Source organism: Chroicocephalus ridibundus, chromosome 1 (assembly GCF_963924245.1).
Source record: "Chroicocephalus ridibundus chromosome 1, bChrRid1.1, whole genome shotgun sequence".
In the NCBI taxonomy this organism is placed as follows: Eukaryota; Metazoa; Chordata; class Aves; order Charadriiformes; family Laridae; genus Chroicocephalus; species Chroicocephalus ridibundus.
Window position 1 is genome coordinate 184,308,013 of NC_086284.1, and position 19,632 is coordinate 184,327,644.

At 36.0% G+C, this 19,632-nt stretch overlaps 1 protein-coding gene across 3 annotated transcripts in view; it reads right to left on the minus strand.

Moving 5' to 3' along the window:
- Positions 1-19,632, minus strand: part of MON2 (MON2 homolog, regulator of endosome-to-Golgi trafficking) — a 73,518-nt gene that overhangs the window by 11,802 nt on the left and 42,084 nt on the right. For 2 of the 3 annotated variants that reach the window (XM_063323066.1, XM_063323068.1), the window contains 10 exons: positions 17,995-18,105; positions 17,021-17,196; positions 13,589-13,751; positions 12,768-13,061; positions 11,824-12,022; positions 9,833-10,461; positions 5,002-5,145; positions 4,439-4,456; positions 4,043-4,171; positions 2,630-2,820 (listed from right to left, as the gene is read on the minus strand). In XM_063323066.1, the coding sequence (XP_063179136.1) occupies positions 2,630-2,820; positions 4,043-4,171; positions 4,439-4,456; positions 5,002-5,145; positions 9,833-10,461; positions 11,824-12,022; positions 12,768-13,061; positions 13,589-13,751; positions 17,021-17,196; positions 17,995-18,105 (2,054 nt within the window). The remainder of the gene's footprint in view (positions 1-2,629; positions 2,821-4,042; positions 4,172-4,438; positions 4,457-5,001; positions 5,146-9,832; positions 10,462-11,823; positions 12,023-12,767; positions 13,062-13,588; positions 13,752-17,020; positions 17,197-17,994; positions 18,106-19,632) is intronic. The other variant, XM_063323067.1, reaches the window with a different exon arrangement.

The window sequence follows — 19,632 nt, forward strand, 5'->3', positions numbered from 1 at the left end:
AGGCTCTCTGTCCTAAAGCTACGAAGGGATAGGGCTCTAACTGTAAGCAGAAGAACCACGCATTTGCGAAGATAAACTGCTATCCCCCACAACCCCAAACCAGACAGTCAGTAGCCACACAACGTACAAGTGTATAAGCAAAAAATCACCTACTCCTAATGAGCCAGGAAAGAATAACGATAATGGCCATTATTAATTATAACAGGCCAAATAATCTTGCTGTAGCCATATGGGTCTATAAACCACCAGCCTATTTTTAATATTTTAAATTCTTTTGAACCTTAAAGCTTCTAAATGAGAGAACAGAAAAGTTTTCATATAACTTCTCTGAGAACATCTTTAATTCTGATGAAAATGCTGATCCCTAAAACACATTTTGTATGTAAAATTATAGAATACACTCTAGTCTCTTAAGAGGCAAAACAAGACTTAAGCGCCTCTTAAGACTTAGGGGCATCATAAATATTCACAAAAGTACTATTTTTCCTTTACCTCCAGAGGATATTCACCCATGTATGACAGCTGGCAAAAGCTATTAGAATTAATGCCAACGGTGACTGTTTCTAGCAAGCAACATGTTAAGATGGAATTTCTGTGGTTGGAACAACTTTCAAAAATGTATAAATCACTCACTGTAAATTAAGAAGAACAGACAACATATTTGGCCAAAAAGGTCATGCAGATGGTAGTGGATTATCTTGAATTACATCGAAGATATGTGATAATCTTACTACCCTGGATTTATGAATGATTAATACACCAAAACCGTAGCAGTGCCAGTGTGGGTCAGCTAAAAACATGCAAAATGGATTTGTTTCATCTGTTTTGCAGATATTTAGGTCATTTACAACAAATAGTAGTATGTATTACCCAAACTAACTTCTAAGTGAATATACATTCTTCTACAATAACCTGAGAAACCTTCATTTTAATTTTGTAAACCCAACAATGGTACTGATTATAGAGTGTTAACTGATCTGGACTGCCCATCTCAGAATGGAAGCAGGACTACTAACCACAGCTCAAAACAAAAACCAAGCAAGATACTGCAAAGATTATTTTAAATTAAAGAAACACTGAAGCATCAAAACAAAAACTTGGATGATTAACGTGTCTTTTATGTAGTCTTGATGACTTTTATTATTTTAATGTTCTCCTATTTAATAATATTTTTTGAAGTAAATGCAAAAACAAAAGAAAGATTTTTTCATTCATGTAACCCTATTGATGAAATTCCAAAACCATTCATTATTACAAACATTTTCACTAACGGATGTGTCCCTAAAATTGAGTTTCATTGGTATTTATTTTTTGTCTGTTTTGGGCAAGCTGCTATTTATTCATCTTTAGTAAATGCAGCTGTGTTTCGTTGCTGATTTTTGTGTGTTTGAAAACTACACACACACAAATACACAGCATATTTGTGTTAGATACAGAAGAACCCAACTGTTTTTACTAAAAAGTTGATTAATTTGCTACTGAAATCAGCATAGAGACAGAAAATCAGGGAATTAAATTTTTCATATTCCACATTGTCCTTTAATCTGAGACACTATTAGATACACTTAAACTACTCCTAAAAGATGCTTACCCACAGAAGTTCACAGAGGATGGAAACACCATACCGCTCCCTAAGCAATCTTCTACAATACCTAAACTTCCTTACTGTAAAAGGTTTCCTTAATGTCTAACCTAAATAATCTTTGCTGTACTGAAATCCATTTTTTACGCATTCTCAAGGAACAATAAAAATTCTTCTCTGGAGCAATCTTTTAGCATATTCTGAAGATTTATCATGTCTTCCTAATGATACGTTCTTTTGGTTGAACAAACTAATAGGTCAGATTGTCTAAGTCTCTATTCACTATTATTCTCCAATTCTGGATTTTCTCAACCTGCCCACATCTACAGTGTTCCATTCTTGAGAGGTTATGCACGTACTTACACATCAGCCTGTCTCTCTAGCTATAAATCTGACTATTTAGCTACACTTTCCACAAAGTATTATAAATAAAGCATGGGTAATTATTAAGATGCAGTCATTTATCTTGGGTAGAAACAAATGCAAGATAACTATGGGCTTCAAGTGAACAGCAATATAAGAAACAATTTTCCAAAATTCATATTAAATGTAATACTTCAAGATGAAACTCAAGAGAAATACATACAGTTAAATGTTGTTCACCTTAACTAAAAAAATATTATTGCAATTCTGTTCAAAGTGAAAAAAGGAACAAATTGAGTACTCATCAGTAACTCTTGATCAAATCTATAGTAAACATCGCTGGGAGCCCATACAGAATTCCTTGGCCTGGTCAGGGAGGCTATGCATTGTATTCAGAGGTCAGTCAAGCTCTTTTCTGCTCTGACATTTCACCTTTTAAATGAAGTTTTTTCTACTGCTTTCTAAAAGTATACTTTTTTTTGAAGTAGACAGACTGACTACCTTTTTTCCTTCATTCATTAAAATAATTTTCAGATATCAAATATCGCTAAAGATAAGGCTATTTTTACTGAATTCTACTCACACATTTACTGAAGAAATTACAGATATTTTCCAGTTTAAAAACATTTCCAGTTTAAAAAAAAAAAAAAAAAAAAAAAAAAGAAAAGAGGAAACTGTGTTTACCTTTTGGTGAATAAGAAATCTTCAAAAGTATTTGCTAGCTCTGGCCACATACTGTCGAATTTTCCAGAAGATGCATGCTGCCTTGCAACAGGTAGTCCGATAGAGAGAACTTTGAGAAGAGAGGAAACAGCTAGCTTCCATGTGCTTTCAGATGGACAGGAATATTTCAGACTAAGAGGTATTCTTAGCATCTGCAAAATGAAAGTTAAAACAAAATTTAGAGTTGCTCAGACCAATCTAAGAATAGGACAGGTTTTTGAAGAATATCTTAGCAGACACTGTCATAGGTGACAGTACACATTACACATCCCTACCTTTTCTGCTGGTATATGAGGTGCTCTTTTAAAAATATAATTATAAAGATGATTTACCACATACCAGCTGGCTAACGCATAGGTCTTGCCAAGTACAAGGTTAGAAGTCAGAGTTGATCCATTATCGATTAAACTATGAAACCACATACTAATTTTCTTTTTCTGTATTGCCATACACCATTTCTGTGAAGCCTGACAGACGGGCTTGCCTAACATCTAACAGATTGCAAGCAGTTTGTTATCATGAGTGTATCCTGGAGAGTTTAGTTCTGTTCCTAGAAAGCTATCCCAAGTGCTTCCACAGTGAAGAAAAAAAGCCTCACAAAATTTAAACTTTTCTTAACATGCAACAGTTGAACTGCTGAACTGCATTAACTTTGAAATACAAATACTTAATTCATAACAGATTCCAAATAATACCACATAACTATTTTAAACGCATCCAGGTTTCTAAATTTCTATACAGGAACAAGCTGATGTGAGCCAAGTCATTACAAACCAACGTAGGTTGCATACATTTTTTTCCAGACATTTATTACTATTTCTATTATTTATCAAAATTATTTGCTAAAATGGAAACAAGGTCAAAAAGAAGTTAAGAGTTTGGCAATTTCACCTTAAAGCACATTTGTGCACCTTTTAACATTTCATAGTTACATCAATGACACACAAAGTCATTAAAAGCAAATCAAAAGTAATAGCTAGAGCAGAGGTCCCCAGAGTATATATGCCAGTCTACAGAATATCAGTCTTCAGCCTTCCATGCGATATTTACTAAGAGACCTGCTTACCAGATTCAGGTGCACAGTACTTTCAAAGATTAATATTTTGTGGCCTAACAAATTTGTTAATTTTTATCTCAACACTGACATACTGATGCTGACATTTATCCAGCTAAAGAACAATGCATATGGCGTAATCAATAGCCTTGCAGCTTCAAAAGAAATTACTACCTGCTGCTCATCTTCATAAAATATCAATTTGTTTACTAAAGCTTTAAGCTTCCCAGAAAGTGTTTACTAACACTAGCTCAAAATAAACCTCATAATTTTCAATAGAAGTTAATTACATTCAGAGCATCTGCAGGACAAACTTTTACCTTAATGATGTTCTGAAGAACCTTCTCCGTTACCACAGCTTTATGGCAAGCTGTCTTTTGGTATAAGTCCACAACAACTTCTAATGATCTCTCGGCAAATGGTACATAATTCAACGCTACCCATTCCGCCTAGGAAAAGAAATCAGTAAATTACTGAACTATACGTGAAGATGTCTTAATTAAGGAACAGAAAAATGTATGTTTTGCATTGAACTCTCAGTTTAATGCATGCAAGGTTTGCTAAGAATATGGTCCAAGCAATAAAACTGCAAATACAACATAGTCTGACTAAGAAAATGTACTCTACTTTGAAGTAAAGTACATTTAAGTAGAAGAAATGTTGCATTCTAGGCAAGACAACTACATTAGGACAATCTTTAAGGAAATTTAACTCACCGGTGCAAATAGTTGTATCTAGTGTGATTCCATTGTGTTGCAGGACAAATAGAATAAGAAGAATTAATACATATATAATAGTTACCTCTTCGATTACACTGAATCAGATGCTCATGCGTAGTGAACAGCAGAGTACACAGATAAAAATTATTGAACATGTCCCACTTCTCTACAGCACGTGCAATTCAAAAATTTGCAGCTTGAGGGAATTTTCTCCATTCAAAATTATTGTGTCTTCCTATTAGATTTGGTAGTATGATGTGTAGGACAAGTTATTTTAGATTAATTCACTGGACAAATTCAGACACATTCACTATGTCTGGTGTCCAGGCAAGACCTTTCCTACACGGAGGAATACAATGTATAAAAGCAAAGTAGAATTCAAAGGCAGCAAACGAAGATAACAAAAGCATGTAAAAAAATGCGAATAAATTAACTTACTACACAACATGCACAGTGAAGTTTTTACAGATGGAATAAATGCATCTTGCTAAACAACCTATATCTGAAGCTGAATTGGGTTCACCAGCCAAGTGAAACAAGTGAGATTTCTAGTTAATTACCTGATTATACTTTGCATTTGCAATGTGCTTTGTTTCCAGCTGTCCATACTGTGGAGGCTTGCAGGAAAATTCTACAAAGGCCAACAGCTGGTCGAAGATTGCAGGATACATTATCTGCATACTTTCTGAGCCCACACATATAGCCTATACCAAAATAAAATAAAATAAAAAAATATATATATCTTGAGCTTTCACATTCAAATATCTGCATCAGTACACGGACCTCCTAAAGAGAAAAGCCCATATAAGACTATGCAAGAGTCATGCTGTATAAAAGACGGTGTATAGTTTGAACCGTTTAAGGAAAGTAAGTTTTGTTATTTTATTAAAGTAAATTAAGTGGCAAGATACCTGGGCATATATAGTTTAGTAAACACAGCTATCTCGTCTCATCCAATAAAAGATATCTTTTCTTTACAAACTCTGCTTTGACATGACAGCAAAATTTAAGTCTTACATAGGTCTGTTGATCTCAGCCACATCTTCTTTAAGTTCTACTTCAAGGAACATTTAAATCTCAGAAGTAATTCATACATGATTTTCATAAGTAGTTAAAATTGTATCTTACAGAAAGGAACATAAATAAAATAAGAATATGATATGATTTTGGTATCGCTGAAACTCACAATCTTGCTTTAAAATGGGAAACATTTCAGGAAGGGTATACTTAGAAGATGTCAATGAAATATCATGTTGTCATAGGCTAATGATTTCCTGCTCCAATATAAATCCCAAGGCAAACTTAGGGCATTTATTTTCAAAGCCAGATACAATAATTCTGTGAAGTTACTCCAATTATTTTCTGTCATTTTAAATGTCTTGCTTTTCCTCCCAAAGTCTCTGCTCGCAAAGCTTGAATAAAGAGTCTATTTATTGCTCCACAAAAAGAATTTGTACTGTCATTTTTCCTCTGGGGAGGAATCAAGCCCCCTTTTCATTAACCACAGATGATCCATGACAAGTTGTGGCTGAACTCACTCAAGGTGCCAACAGCTCCGAAGCTCTTCGAGTGCAGCCTCCATGCTGGGGCTGTGTCACGAGCTGTGGCAGTCAATGGGCTAGGAAATATCTTGAGTCCCCAGCCACGGGAGGGAGCAAGCCAAGAGGGGCTGCAGGCACTGTCATCACTAGACCACCCTAAGACCTAGCTGCACCTTCAGCTGATCTACAACCCGCAGCAGAGCACTCCATCAATCATCAATGGTCTTTCCCTTTTCCTCAGCCTCCTGGAATTCAAAACACGTGTCTAATGCTCAAAAAGCTTAATCAGCATTAGGAATACAGTGCAGCACTCCTAAAAGCCACACTGCTTTGCTGGTGCTTGAGTTCAAAACTGTACTGAACTCTGAAAAAGATGCTTTGATGCTAGATACTCACCTGTGTGGCAGAAGGCTAAAAGGTTAAATTGCTGATATAAAAGCATTCAACATGCTGTAAAACAATTTCAACTAACACACTGCTGCACTGACGTCACTGCACTAAATTTTAACAGGTTAATGCAAGACTACATACCTATTAGGAAAGGTATAAAAATGATTTTATATACCAGTAAATGTATTAGAAAGGAAAAGACAGCATCCACAAACCCCTGGATGATTTTTGTATAGATGCAACTTACTTGCACTGATACAACTTACTTTACCCACAGAAGACTATCTTAACATCTATAATAGCAAAACTTCAAAATACGTTTGCTGTTCATTCCACATTGTTAGATGATGATGATTATTACTATTATTATTCATTTCACAATCAGTAGCAAATAATTTCAGATGCTACTTTTTCTGTACTGCTGAGCAAAAGCAGTAACTACTTCCTATTTGAAGTTTATGCATAGAGTAGCTTCTTCTTAATATTTTATGAAACTCTTGTAAAATTTTTATTTTACAAATAGAAGCATTTCCTATCTGGTCTACTGGGATATTTTCAACTCTAAAAATTATCTATATAATATTTAAAAAAAAAGGAGAATTAGGTCACTTAGTTTTGAAAATTCATCTAACTAGAATTGCTTTTCAATTAGGTTTATGCTTCTGACTGACACCAGGTAACTTTTATCTAAGCACCTGAAAAACTCAAAAATAGCCTAGCAAAGTGTGTGACAAAGGACGTTGAAAGTATCTTCAAGAACTGCTTATAAAAGAGAGTACTATTTACTGCATTAAGTGCAAATATTTACATACTTTAAGAGACATGTATAAATCAAGAAGTAATGGTCAGGCAACAACAAAACACAAAAACACAAACAAACCCTAAAATCAAGTACTCTGCAGATCATCATTTGTTGTAAAAATTGAGGCAGTACTTTAGTTTCAGAAATTTCTGCTTTAAAGCATTCTGGTACTAACCTTCAAATTTTTTAATAGCTTAGACTTATCTAATAATTCCCAGTGCAGTTACCGTCATGGACTACTGGGCCTTTTTTACAGCTCTCCATAGCAAGTCTCTACCATTGGTATATGTAAATACAGCCTTGAGTTTACCACACTCATAGCTCATGAGGTTTGCATCCATACTGCCTGCAGAGGGCAGAATTCAAATGTATCTGATCCCCAAGTATGTATCCGTGGTCCTCTGTCTGATGAGTTGACCTAGAGTGAATGTAGGGAGGGACTGAGAATAATCAGAAAATTTGGGCTTCAGTACAACCTTTAGCTGAGCTACAGTGATGAAGCAGGCAACTACAGCAATGAAAGACTAGTAAACATGTTCAAATGAGAAATAAAAAGAAAACAAAGAACAAAAACTGAAAGGAGAACCAAAGATCCCTTCCAGTTCTACGTTCCTGAGTTGCAGTGTCCTTTGCTAGGGCAATCACATCATAAAATCTCTTTATTAAACCAGTCAGGGGCTCAGTCTTAAAAATATCAGGTTTTTTTCATGCTATTCCAACTGCGTAGTTGTTCCAGAACTTCCTAGAAAGTCACAACTGACCCAAATCTTCCTGTATCAGCAAAGAACAAAACTTAATCTGATCCCATATGCAAACATGCAAGAAACGTTTTGTTTCTTCAAAGGAGGTGGCAAATATTTACACACTCATCTTTAACTGTTCCATTAGCTTCTGTGTGTACTCCCAAGAGTATGAATTCATTTCAACCGAGGAAGAAGATACTGTGGCCTCCAGCAAAACCATCTGTCGGATGGCCTTTGCTCCACATCAGCACTGGCTGGCTGCCTTGTCATGTGAATTGTACTGTGCTACAGAGCCAAGGGGAGCAATCATGTGACTCCACAGAACTTACTGATGTCCAAATATACTTTAACTTATTTTTTTTTAGTGATTTCAGTGCTGTACTGTTAGTAATATAACTACGGATGGGGTGGGAGGTACTGTATAAATTGAGGTACCTTCCTGTGTAAGTCTGGTTTTGGAAAGGCTTGTAACTGACGTGCTAACCATTTCGACTGGGAGAGGGGACAGGGAGATGTCTCTGTTTCTCATAGGGAGTTATTGCTTCTGTTATTGTTTAGAAAACTTCAGCTAAAACAGTTTAACATCTTGACAAGAATAAGCGTATTAAAAAATGTGCAGTTTTTCCTCATGTTAAAAACTCTGGTAACCCCTTCTTTGCAAAGCGCTAATGTCTGCAGCCTTTGGGAACCAAGAACATCTGGGATAAGGAGACCAGCAAAGAAACAGAAAAATCTGACATAATATGAAGTCATTAAGTAGCGAAAACAGGACTTGGGCAGAGCTGAGCTGCTGGAAAGGGAAGGGTACAAAAGGGGTCAAGCTTGATTAGAAAAGGATGAAAATTTAGTGGATCTGACTGGTGTTAAAACTTCATGTTATTTATATCCCCATATACAAAACTGAGATTTAATACCAACTTCTAATCTTATACCTCTGTTCTCAAAATATATTCATGAGTATTTGTTAAACCCAAAAACTAAAGGAATGGCTGCAAGATAATGATTTTGCCTTGCCTGTAAGGTTTAAGTAAGCATGGGATAAGTCAATCCACACTAAGCAAAAAGAAAACAAGATACCGAACTGCTGCTCATTTAGTAGGCACCACGTGTTCTATGAGCCAAATGGGGCAGGATCCTGTCAGGGGCTGGGGGGGAGGTATGACCACATAGTTAAGCAAAGTAGTCATAATATAGTAGTGCATAATATAAATGCATGCTCTCGTGCATTATCAACCTTGCTTCTTTTGACTAAGCAAGTTTTCTGAATGAACAACGTATTTTGCAAGGAGATATTTTACAACGCCAGTAAGAAAGAAGCAATACTTTTTTTAACTATCCAGAAAAAGGGAGCCCTAATTTGTTCTTTACAGATTCACTTGCATGAAGGGTGCTCTTTGAGGATGAATTCTGTAGTAAGAATTCCTTAAGCAGAGATGCAGCATTTTCCTTAAAAAGCTGATTAACAAGAGGCAAGAAGGTAGGGGGTCTGCCAGAGACCTTTTTATATTTTGTTTTGGATGAACTCAAAGTTCTCATGATAACTATTCTTGTAGAATTTATGGCAGTAACTGGGCAACATAAAGAATACTGTTTGTGGGACTGTTCCCTCAACTCCATGTACAGGCCTTCATAACGGTACAATACTTAAAATATTAGATAGACAAGAAATGGCTACAAACACAGCACAACACTTAAGGTATTTCGGCAATCAAGCAAAAGTGCATTTCATAAAGATTAAACCATTCCTTTCAATGGGGTTGCACTAGGAATGGAGATCTGGTTGTTCTAATCCAGTACACTGTGCAATTACAAATAATTTAAAAATTCATGTTTAAATCACCCCACTAGAGTTCTGAGAAGAATTAAGACACAGCGTAGTTTACCTTTCACTGCGCATTTGAAGTCACATTATTACCTTTTGTAAAACATCTAAAGCTGTAAGCACCGCTTCCTGTAAACTTGTCAAAACTGCTTCAGTGTAAGATGGAAGGATGAAAGGGGAAGCATCAGAACTGATTGGAACTGAAACAGCACCGTGCAAAATGACACCCAGCTTTTGGAGATCATCCATGCTGAAACCAGTTTTGATGTGTTGGTAAAGAGCCGGGAATATTTGAATTAAAGCTGTAAGAAAAGGCTGGCTGGGAATGAAAGTCAATTTATCACAAGTAATTGGAGGCCTTGTACTTTCTGAACCAATCCTATACCAGCTGTTCCAGGCTGCCCACCAAAGATTCAAATCTTCAATCTCGTCTGTTATTACAGGTGGTTCAGATCCATTGTATCTTCCTAGTCTTTCTCCTATGGAGTCAGTCCTCATGAATGATCTGCCAAGACTAGTGGCAGTTGTTGTCCCTACCACCACAGGTACAGAAACATTGATGGCAGGTGGTGTATCAGGCTTCTCCGACTCTCGGACAGGAGAAACAATTTGTAAGATCTCCTGGAAGCTTTTCAGAGCAGCCAAGGAAACTTCATTATTTTTGCTGAGTGCTGCTGACTGGATATGATCAAGAAGAACATCCCAGGCTTGGGAAAAGTCTCCTATTTAAAAAAAAAAAAAAAAAAAAAGGGCGGGGGAGAGAGAGAAAAAAAAAAAATCAGTCAACGTCTCAAAAAGGCTGTTCATGTGCTTGTTACTCTTAATACAGAGAAATTTCATGAGGTTAGGTGACGGCTTGAATGACTTTCAGAATACATCAGTTCAACCATAACCAGAAAGAATGAATGTGACACAGAAACACACAAATATGAAGAATGAAACAATATATCTATGTTTATGTCAAATTTGCTACCGAAAAATCACATACCACATCCCATGCCAGAAAAATATGTTTTTTTTAATTCAGGATAGTGAAACAGATTTGTTCTTATACATACCAGACGCCTGTGGATTTCATAAGTGTTAAGCACACACAAGGAATTGAGGGTCAAATGCAGTGCATCTGACCATGCAATGGTCATGCAATGCATATACAAAGAATTAATTTTAAAATGCTCTGATAATTGTACTGTGGAGAAAGATTTCATTATTGGAGTTTGATTTTTTCACTAAATTTAGCCTTAACCTTCAGTTTTCTATGTTACTAATTACAGGGTTCGAATACTTAAAGCAGCCCTGAAATGTCTGAATTTTTAATTCAGTTTTAAAAGTTTAATATATTTTAAAATCTACTACATTTCTGCAAATGACCAATACTCTTGATAGCTATGAATATGTTGATATCTGTATGACAAATAACCAAAATGAAATAAAATACAACTTATTGCTAGTTACATATATTAATTGCATACTATGGGATGGTGAGAGTATATTAATGTAATGGGGAATATTCTTTGCAAGCTATACATTCCCTTTTTTTTTTCCCCCACTTTCTCCTTGTAGGAATTAAACATCAGGTCATTTACCTGACCTGACCATATCGTAAAATATTACTACATACAATCAAACAATGTAAATGTTCAATACTTCACTGACTTTACAAGTGAGTTTTCTTTATTTTATAAGAGCACTGTTAAACTCAACACACTGATGCCATGGAAGAGTTCTAGGCAAGTGCTGCATAACCTTAGAAAATCAAGACGAGAAATACGTTCTGACAACCAAAAGAACGGAAAAATTATTATTGCTATCAGGCTACTATAAATTAAAGCTATTTGGCACCCAGAACTGTGACTAGCAAGATTTAATCTCAAGTACTGTGATACAGAAGATTAAATGGTACTTACAATTTTTGGCTCTAAGGAGCATGAATTAAAAACTCCATAATTTTCATCACATTTGAGGTAAGGCACAACAGAACACACTTTTAAGTTAAGATTAAGATTCTTGCCCAGTACTTTAGCTAAAAAATATACAAAAGCAGAAAGTTTATTACTGGATCTTTCAATAACTATAGGTTTTACCTAAAGGCTGCAGTAAGTATCTCCTGGTATTAAATATTCTTGCAACTCCAGCCAGTGTTAATACCCATGTCTCTGCCCACTGTTTCTCAGCTGTATCCCTTGAATGATGGATGAGAATGTTGCCTCCTCCTGATTCAATCTTCTCTTTGTCAGCTGTGGTAGAAGATTCTCGAACCCTATCTAACAGGTGAAATAAAACCTGTAATAGTCAGAAAAAGAGGAAAAAAAAAAAAAGCAACTTTTCAAACAACATAGTTGTATTCATGGTAAAACAATAAAACCAGTAACTTTTACATCATTCTTTCTGTCACCTTGAGAATTCCCTTACTCTAAAAAGTCTCTGCAACAGCTAAAAGTAAGAATCAGCCAACTGATGTTCACTTGAGAAGGGTTAGAAAGGCATGATCAAAACCACTGATAGCAATGTTAGCACTAACAGAAGGCTAAAACCAGTGGATCTCCAATACCTCACAGGTACAGCAGGCAGACTCAACTACAGACTGATTTTTCTATAAGGCACAACCAACATAACTGTGATCTAGAACAAGGCATCTGACAGATCCTCTCAAAGGAGAGAGAAAAAACAGAGAGCAAAGCAAAGCTCAATCTAATATCAGATCAATCCAACCACATGACCCTCAAATATCTCCATATTTTCACACCAAAAAAAAAAAAGTGTCATTCATCCTCGTAGAAAGGGAACAGCTGTTTTATCCAGCTGCTGAGTGGGAAAGAAACGATCAAGATACAACAGTTACATTTCATAAGAGACTTTAAGGGCCAGAGAAGAAAATGTATAAAAAACCACCCCCAAGAAATCAGACCTCTGTTAACTTTAAAAAGTCTTAATAAACTAGCTAATTGATATTAAAATAGCATTGTCAATGGTTATTAAAATGTGAATGCAATTTAAAAAGCCTTCAGTGGAAGCTTACACATCATACCTTCCATATCACTGTGTGCCACGTTGAATGTTGCAACAAAGTTCCATGAGCACCAATAGTAGAAAACAATGTCTGCCCAGCGCTCTTTCTAACTGCAGGCCGGGGATCCACACACAGTTCTCCAAGTTTGGCATACAGACATAACCAAAGGCAGTCAAACGGTGGTGCAGGATGAAAAGGTCTATTGAGCATCACTCCCTTCTCTTCCGCCTGCTTCTGCAACACTGCTTCTTCTTTGTTTAGCTCCTTTTCAATTATTTCACCTCTTTGGAAGAAATAATCCGAAATATTCCACTACAAAATAAATAAGACATATGCTGATGTACAATAAAAATACTATAATGTTCTTGATGATCATGAAATAAATTTTCTCTCATTTTCACATTTAAAAGTATTTTGTGAAGTACATGAAGATATTAATTTCCCTACACTGATAGAAGATCAGCACAAAAATACTGCAAGGTGCAGAAAGTATTTTTCTTAGCCTTAGCTTTTAGGCCTCAGTTATATCAGAAGCACTACAAAGGGAAACATCGTATTAAAAATACGATAAAAATAAAAACTGATGACATGGCTACAACACAATACAATTTCTTTAACTAACCCTGGCGTCATGCAGATTAAAGATAAATTGTGCTCACTCAATTTACAGATGATTCCAAATGACAGCATGGGAGTTCAGTAAGAACTCAGAAAAATAAGTTTTGGCTTTCATTTGTAGAACTGACTACAGATTAGTTTTCATTAAAGGAAAAAAAAAAAAGAAAGAAAAGAAAATGAAAGCCAGAAGCAGCATCACTGTAGCTTAATATAAAACTCACCAACAAACCAATTGAAGTTAAGCTAATATTTAGCTCTTGATTGTGAAGTCCAAAGCTTCCTGCAACTTCAACAACTATCTGTAGACAAGTACATGGCATTGTTGGAAGAAAGTCTGTCACAACCAACTGAAGACACTGGAATGCAGTCCGTATTAAGGACTCTCTTAAAAAAACAAAACAAAAACAAAACACACACACACACTCTCATTTCAAATTTCTTCAAGAGCACACAAATGTTTTGAATACAATACCTCAGGAGACAGCATTATTAAAAAAAGGCTAAAAAACCCATTTAATGTTTTTGAGATGAATTTGCAACATTTTAAAACCTTTCAACTGGAGGGTTTTTTGAGGTGTAACATTAAGTTGAAGCTTCAAATTCTGATAAAGTATTTAGTCCATGTTAACTAGCTAGTGAAGATGAAGTTTAGAATCTCCAGTGGTCCTCAGCTAGTTTTATACAGTAAAGTCCACTTCTCTGTTCTACAGTTCCAGGCCTTGTTAGTTCAAATGCATCAGCTAAAACATTCTAATTAAAAACATTCTAATTAAGCCACAACGCACAAAGCAAGCTTAAGTTTGAGCATAATTATCTTCCAAAAAGTAAGCTGTTCTTGTACCAGCAGTTACAAATTAAAGTATGCCAAACAGGCACGGAAAACGTATTTTTATTTATTAGGAAAGATGCATGCTAACATAATGGTAGTCTCACTTGCTTCAATACGATATTATGTTAGACGAAATCTTTTCAAAATATCTGCCATTACGTAGATCTTTAATAAATACTTTGCCTTCATAATTAAATTCTGAATATAAACAAAATAAAAATGTAGTATAGAAAAGGTTTGTGAGAAGGAGCTCTCAGAAGCAGCAAGGTCATCTATAATTAAAACCTTGTTTAGTGAGAGACAAAATGAAGGATTCAAAAGGATAGGTAGAGTTGAGATAATAAAAAATAGGGAAGCTGCATTTAAATTTCATTATAGGTGGTTTTTTTTTTTGTTTAATGCTTAATGTCTACTGTACAAAAGAAAGAATTCCAAAGGTTTGTAATACAGAAACTTAGTGTCTTTCAGAATATATATCCCGGGAAAAAGTTCAGTATACAGATATGTCAATTACATATTTCAGAATCCTAAATAAAATAGTAATTTTTTCAATTAATTCAAAATGAAAATCATAGGTGGGTCATTTCCACCGTGTCATAACAGCCAACATGATATGGAAGCCAGAGGAACACACAAGAAACCTCACATGGACTGTAATGGTATAACAAGTAATTCTCTGACATGATGCATACTGCAGAGAAACATCCATCCTACCACATAAGATCAAAGGATTTCCCATTGCTATACTCATGGACAAAATGCTCACACACTGCTTTCCCCCATATTCATTACAATAGTCTATAAAGTGAAACACACCCCAAACTGCTGCGGTTCCCTCCCCACTACAGAGTGCCAGAGGTACGTGACCTTCAAGGATTCTAAGAGAAAAGGGAAAGAGGCAGGAAATGAAAGTATAGTTACACTACTCACTTTGCAGAGCTGAGTTAATGAGAAAGTAACCGTTCTTCCTAATCTTCAAAAGCAAGACTGCTAAACAAATTCAAAACAGTTCATTTCCCAATTAATGTCCCACACTACTATGCATTTGGAGAAAGGTTTCAAAGTCCTTCATGAAAGTGGCAACAGCAATACACTTCTTCAAAATGTAAAGTTGTCCATAATGTTATAGGTGGCAAGCAAAAAGCTAAATATAAATGCAATAAACTTAAGCTTAGCTGGAAAACTTGACATCATATAGGGCTTTATCTATCCTTAAAATAAACAGGGGCATCCCATTGAGAAGACTTTCTTTTGTTTGGCAGGCTAGTGCCGTGCAATCAAGAAGTGACTAACGTATCACTGGCTCTCAAAATAGCATCTTCTGTATTTATAGCAGCCTGGCAAGAAGCTCTTCTGGAAGGCAAATGGGTTTCTGTCCTGGAATACAGGATGGTCACTGACCAAAGGGAAGACACTTGTGAAGAAAGTCTCATGGTCAATAAGTTTATAAAGTATGGTAATAGCGCCTGCATCTTGTTCTCACAGCTGTGAGAGAGACAAGAAATTCTGTTGTTTCCCGAGGAAATGGAGGCTTGCTTCATTTTTATTCCTGCTGTAGTTGATATGATGTGGGCAAACAGTGCTATATAGTTGAAGAAAAGCAGATTATTCTATATGCTTTGTAGGAGCAGACTAACATTTAACACAAGATCTTAGCAACATCTTGAAATATCTGCCAGTGAGGTATAGGTTTGAGAAGTAAAACGATTTGAAACTGTCTCGAGAAGTAAAACAATCTGAAACTGTCTTGAGAAGGAATCTGTGTTGGTTCTCACCCGTAAACAACTACAGTGAAAATCAAAAGGCATGCAGGAACCACAGAACATACTGCACTAAGTGTGGAAAAAGCAGGTACCAGAGGAAGGTTACCGAAAAGAGGATGTTGACAGCCAAGAACGCCAACATCCTTGGGGATTTTGGTGAGTACCATTACCAGAGCAAGCAACACTGGTACAAAAGCAAAATCCTTGATCAAGCATTTGAAGGGGCTTTAGGAGGTCCTCATATGGTCAGAAGACAGAAGCTAAGGTGGGACAAAAGGAGACTATGCTAAGGTGAATTCTTCTGATACCAGAGTTATTTGCTGACCTATCCTGGTGCTAGCCTTGACTAGCACTGAAGAAGGAATAATATGGTCTAAATTTGCGGGTATAGTTCTTGGTGCTTACAGCTCCAGGGCCAGATGTCCATTTCACTGCTCATTTCAAAAAAAGTCCTTGCAACTTCACCTCTCACTTTCCCCTGTGGGCAAGAGGACCAGTCCAGCAACATCCATCCTCTGCTGGCAACAGAGTCAGCTGTGTTAGTTAGTCAAGGGATTCACCCACAGCACGTAAATCATCTTCCATCCTTGTACTACCAGCAGCCATTTAGAGAGGAAGGCTTCAACAAAAAGAGATCACATTCAGAAGATGACACACAGCAGAGACTATACAAAGATTCAAGAAGAAAAAGAAAAAACAGAGGAACTAAGCGCATCAGCTAAATCATACAGAATTATCTGCAGGCACCAGAGAGATGTCCAGCAAATGGTTAAGATCAAATGAATTGGCACAAGGAGTACTCCTCAGTGTGTACTGCACGCTGACCACAGGAGAGGGCAGAATGGAACAATACTCTGGTCTTCTGAAAGATTAATTCGGTAAAATAAAAGAGTACTACAGAAAAACTGTAATTTTTGTTGAGTAAAATTGTTCATAAGCTAAAAATGGCCATGAAAATAATGGCTATTACCGAAGTGGTTATTAAAGTAGGAAAATAAAAGCAAAATTCTTTCTACTGTTCTTATCTTACATGATTTTAAAATTTTATTTCCACCACTTACCCCTGATCACTTCGGATTGCCCCCATGACTCCAAGCACCAACGGCCAACCAGGTCCTAAGCTGTCACCCTGACTTTGCAAAATCTGTAGCACACACTCCAACTGCTTGATCCTGATATCAGGATGACTGATGTTTGACAGTTCCTTTAGTGGATTCAATAAAAGCAACTGCAGTCTCTAAAAATAAACAATAAAGCATATTAAGGATGCTAAAATTTAACTGATCCTTTATTATTTTTATGTATAATAAGTGAAAACATACAGTACCAACTGAAGATTAATTAAATGAATTCAAAACTCAGTCATTAAATGCTCAAATTCAGTGTCAGAGTGGCCTTTCTAAAAAAATGTTTATAAAGGATTTCACCAGGAAATCTACATTTTTTTCTTCCCCCCCCGCCCCCTCCCCATTCTCCAGGTCTCTCAGGAAGTAACTAACTACAGCATGCTGTCACAGCTGCATAAAAACCGTCATGCAACTTTACATTCATCCAGCAGGTCTAGAATCAGCTTTCTACTAAAGAGACCTTGAAAAAACCATCCATTGAACCTCAGTAAAAATACTTGAATGTTTTATTAATAATGAACTGAATAGTGATTTAGAAGGTGAGGCAATTTATTTTTTACCTGCCACCACATCGCATATATACTTCTAAACATTCTGGAATTGTTTTGCACTCACAAGGGTGATCCATAATGTTTTCTAATAAATGGACATAATATGCAACCATCCCCGCTCTTTGTTATGCATTTGAAAAATGAAGGAGGGTAGTTCATTAGAATGCATGAGGTGATTCTCAATAGTTACATCTGAATGTTACAGCTGTAGGCTTTATAAACTCAATAGTAAAGTTGCTTCATGAATGCCTCCTATTCATTGAACTGTAGAAAACTTCCTCTAGGGAAAATTTCGATTTCATGTTCATTTTAAGTTCCAGAAAAGGAAGAAAGCAGTTGCTCTTAAACTTACTTTACCTGATTTTGAGATAATGGAGGATCGTGGCTGAATGTCAGTCCTGCTTTAATGAGAGAAGTTAAAGCTTCTGCTCCCCATTCCCTCATTCTGGAGTTTGGATGCTGACAGACCTGAAAACACAGCAATGATTTGCTTAAAGTCACTTATATTTAACCAAGATTTGAATATACGTAGTACATAAAAAAACGGACATTTTAATTATAATTTACACACAATAATATTTTTACAACAATACAATTAATCTCTAGATGACAAAATTAGGTTTAACAGTGCAAAAATTTTTATCTTTTGTACAGACATACCTTCTGAATAAGGAAGCAATAGGAAGCAGTGAAAGACAGAGAAGGAAACATAATGAAAACCACAGCAGTTCAAGCCAATACATTTTCCAAAAGGAATATACTAACTGCTAATTCAGATAACGATTGATTAAAAAGCACCAAACAACTCTTCAATGAATGCTTGAAACTCTCAGGTTTAACTTAGCCTTAAGCTACTCTAAAATTCAAAGTTTCATCTTTCACATACTGCTTAACATAATCGAGTAAGGAAGCATGACAGTAGCCAACACAGAAAGTGTCTGCTCTTCTATATTCTCAAATACAAAAAGTAACTACATAGTGAATGTAAAATAAGCCTTACACTCCATTATTTCAAAAACTTGACAAAACAATAGTGAACACTACTTCAAGCTTGTTTCAAATGCATGTCTTCATTTCTCTTTGTCTCCTGACTATCTAAACTGAATAGCTTTGCTAATTGCTTTTTTTGAACAGAAAAATTAAAAACATTGTGCAAATCCATTGCAGAAACCTAGTATGACACGTACTCCTCTATCTGATACATTACCCTCAACCAAATAATCTAAGTCTACAGTTTGGTTGACCTCTACATAATTATTTCCACCCACCCTTCCAGCCCTAGCTCAGATGGCGTGAGAATCCAGAATCAATGTCCACAGCAGGATCATAAGGAATGCTGATTGTTTTGGTTGGTGGACTGTTCCCTTACCAGCCACCAGCCCAACTGAAAAGGAGGATTTAATGTTAAAAAATCCAGACAAGAAACAGCTACTCTCTCTTTTATTTTTGTTACCTTATATACAAAAAGAGAGAATTTGAACTACTTCATGATGCTCTGAATCTGACCAGATAATCAGTTCCAGAGACAGGGAACGAATTCTTCCCTCAGGTTGTGTTTAACTGAATTTGCAGCTGGTGTTTTCTCCTTCCTCATTGTACCTCGACGACTTAGATTTAAAAGGAAATAAAGCAGTACTTTAAAAGAAATTGAAATAGACTGTGTATTTCACACAAAACAGTGGCAAACGCCCACAACGGATAACAGACTGAAACAGACTGCTTACTAGATGAAAAAACAGAATCTCAAGATATGGATGGTGCACCTTATCGTCTTGGAGGGGGAAAAAAGACAAGAGAAAGAGATGCCTGTGCTTTAAGCCTTTAAACCCCTAAGTATCCAAATTTCTTCTCCTAGATAAAAGATTATGTGAAGATGATCTCCATAAAAAAGGTTAGAGGTAGACAATGCTTAATACTGTTTGAAATAATGCGCTGGTCCTAAGGAGGTGTCTCATATTTCTTGGAAAAAGAGGACGAAAAGCTTTCTCCTTTACA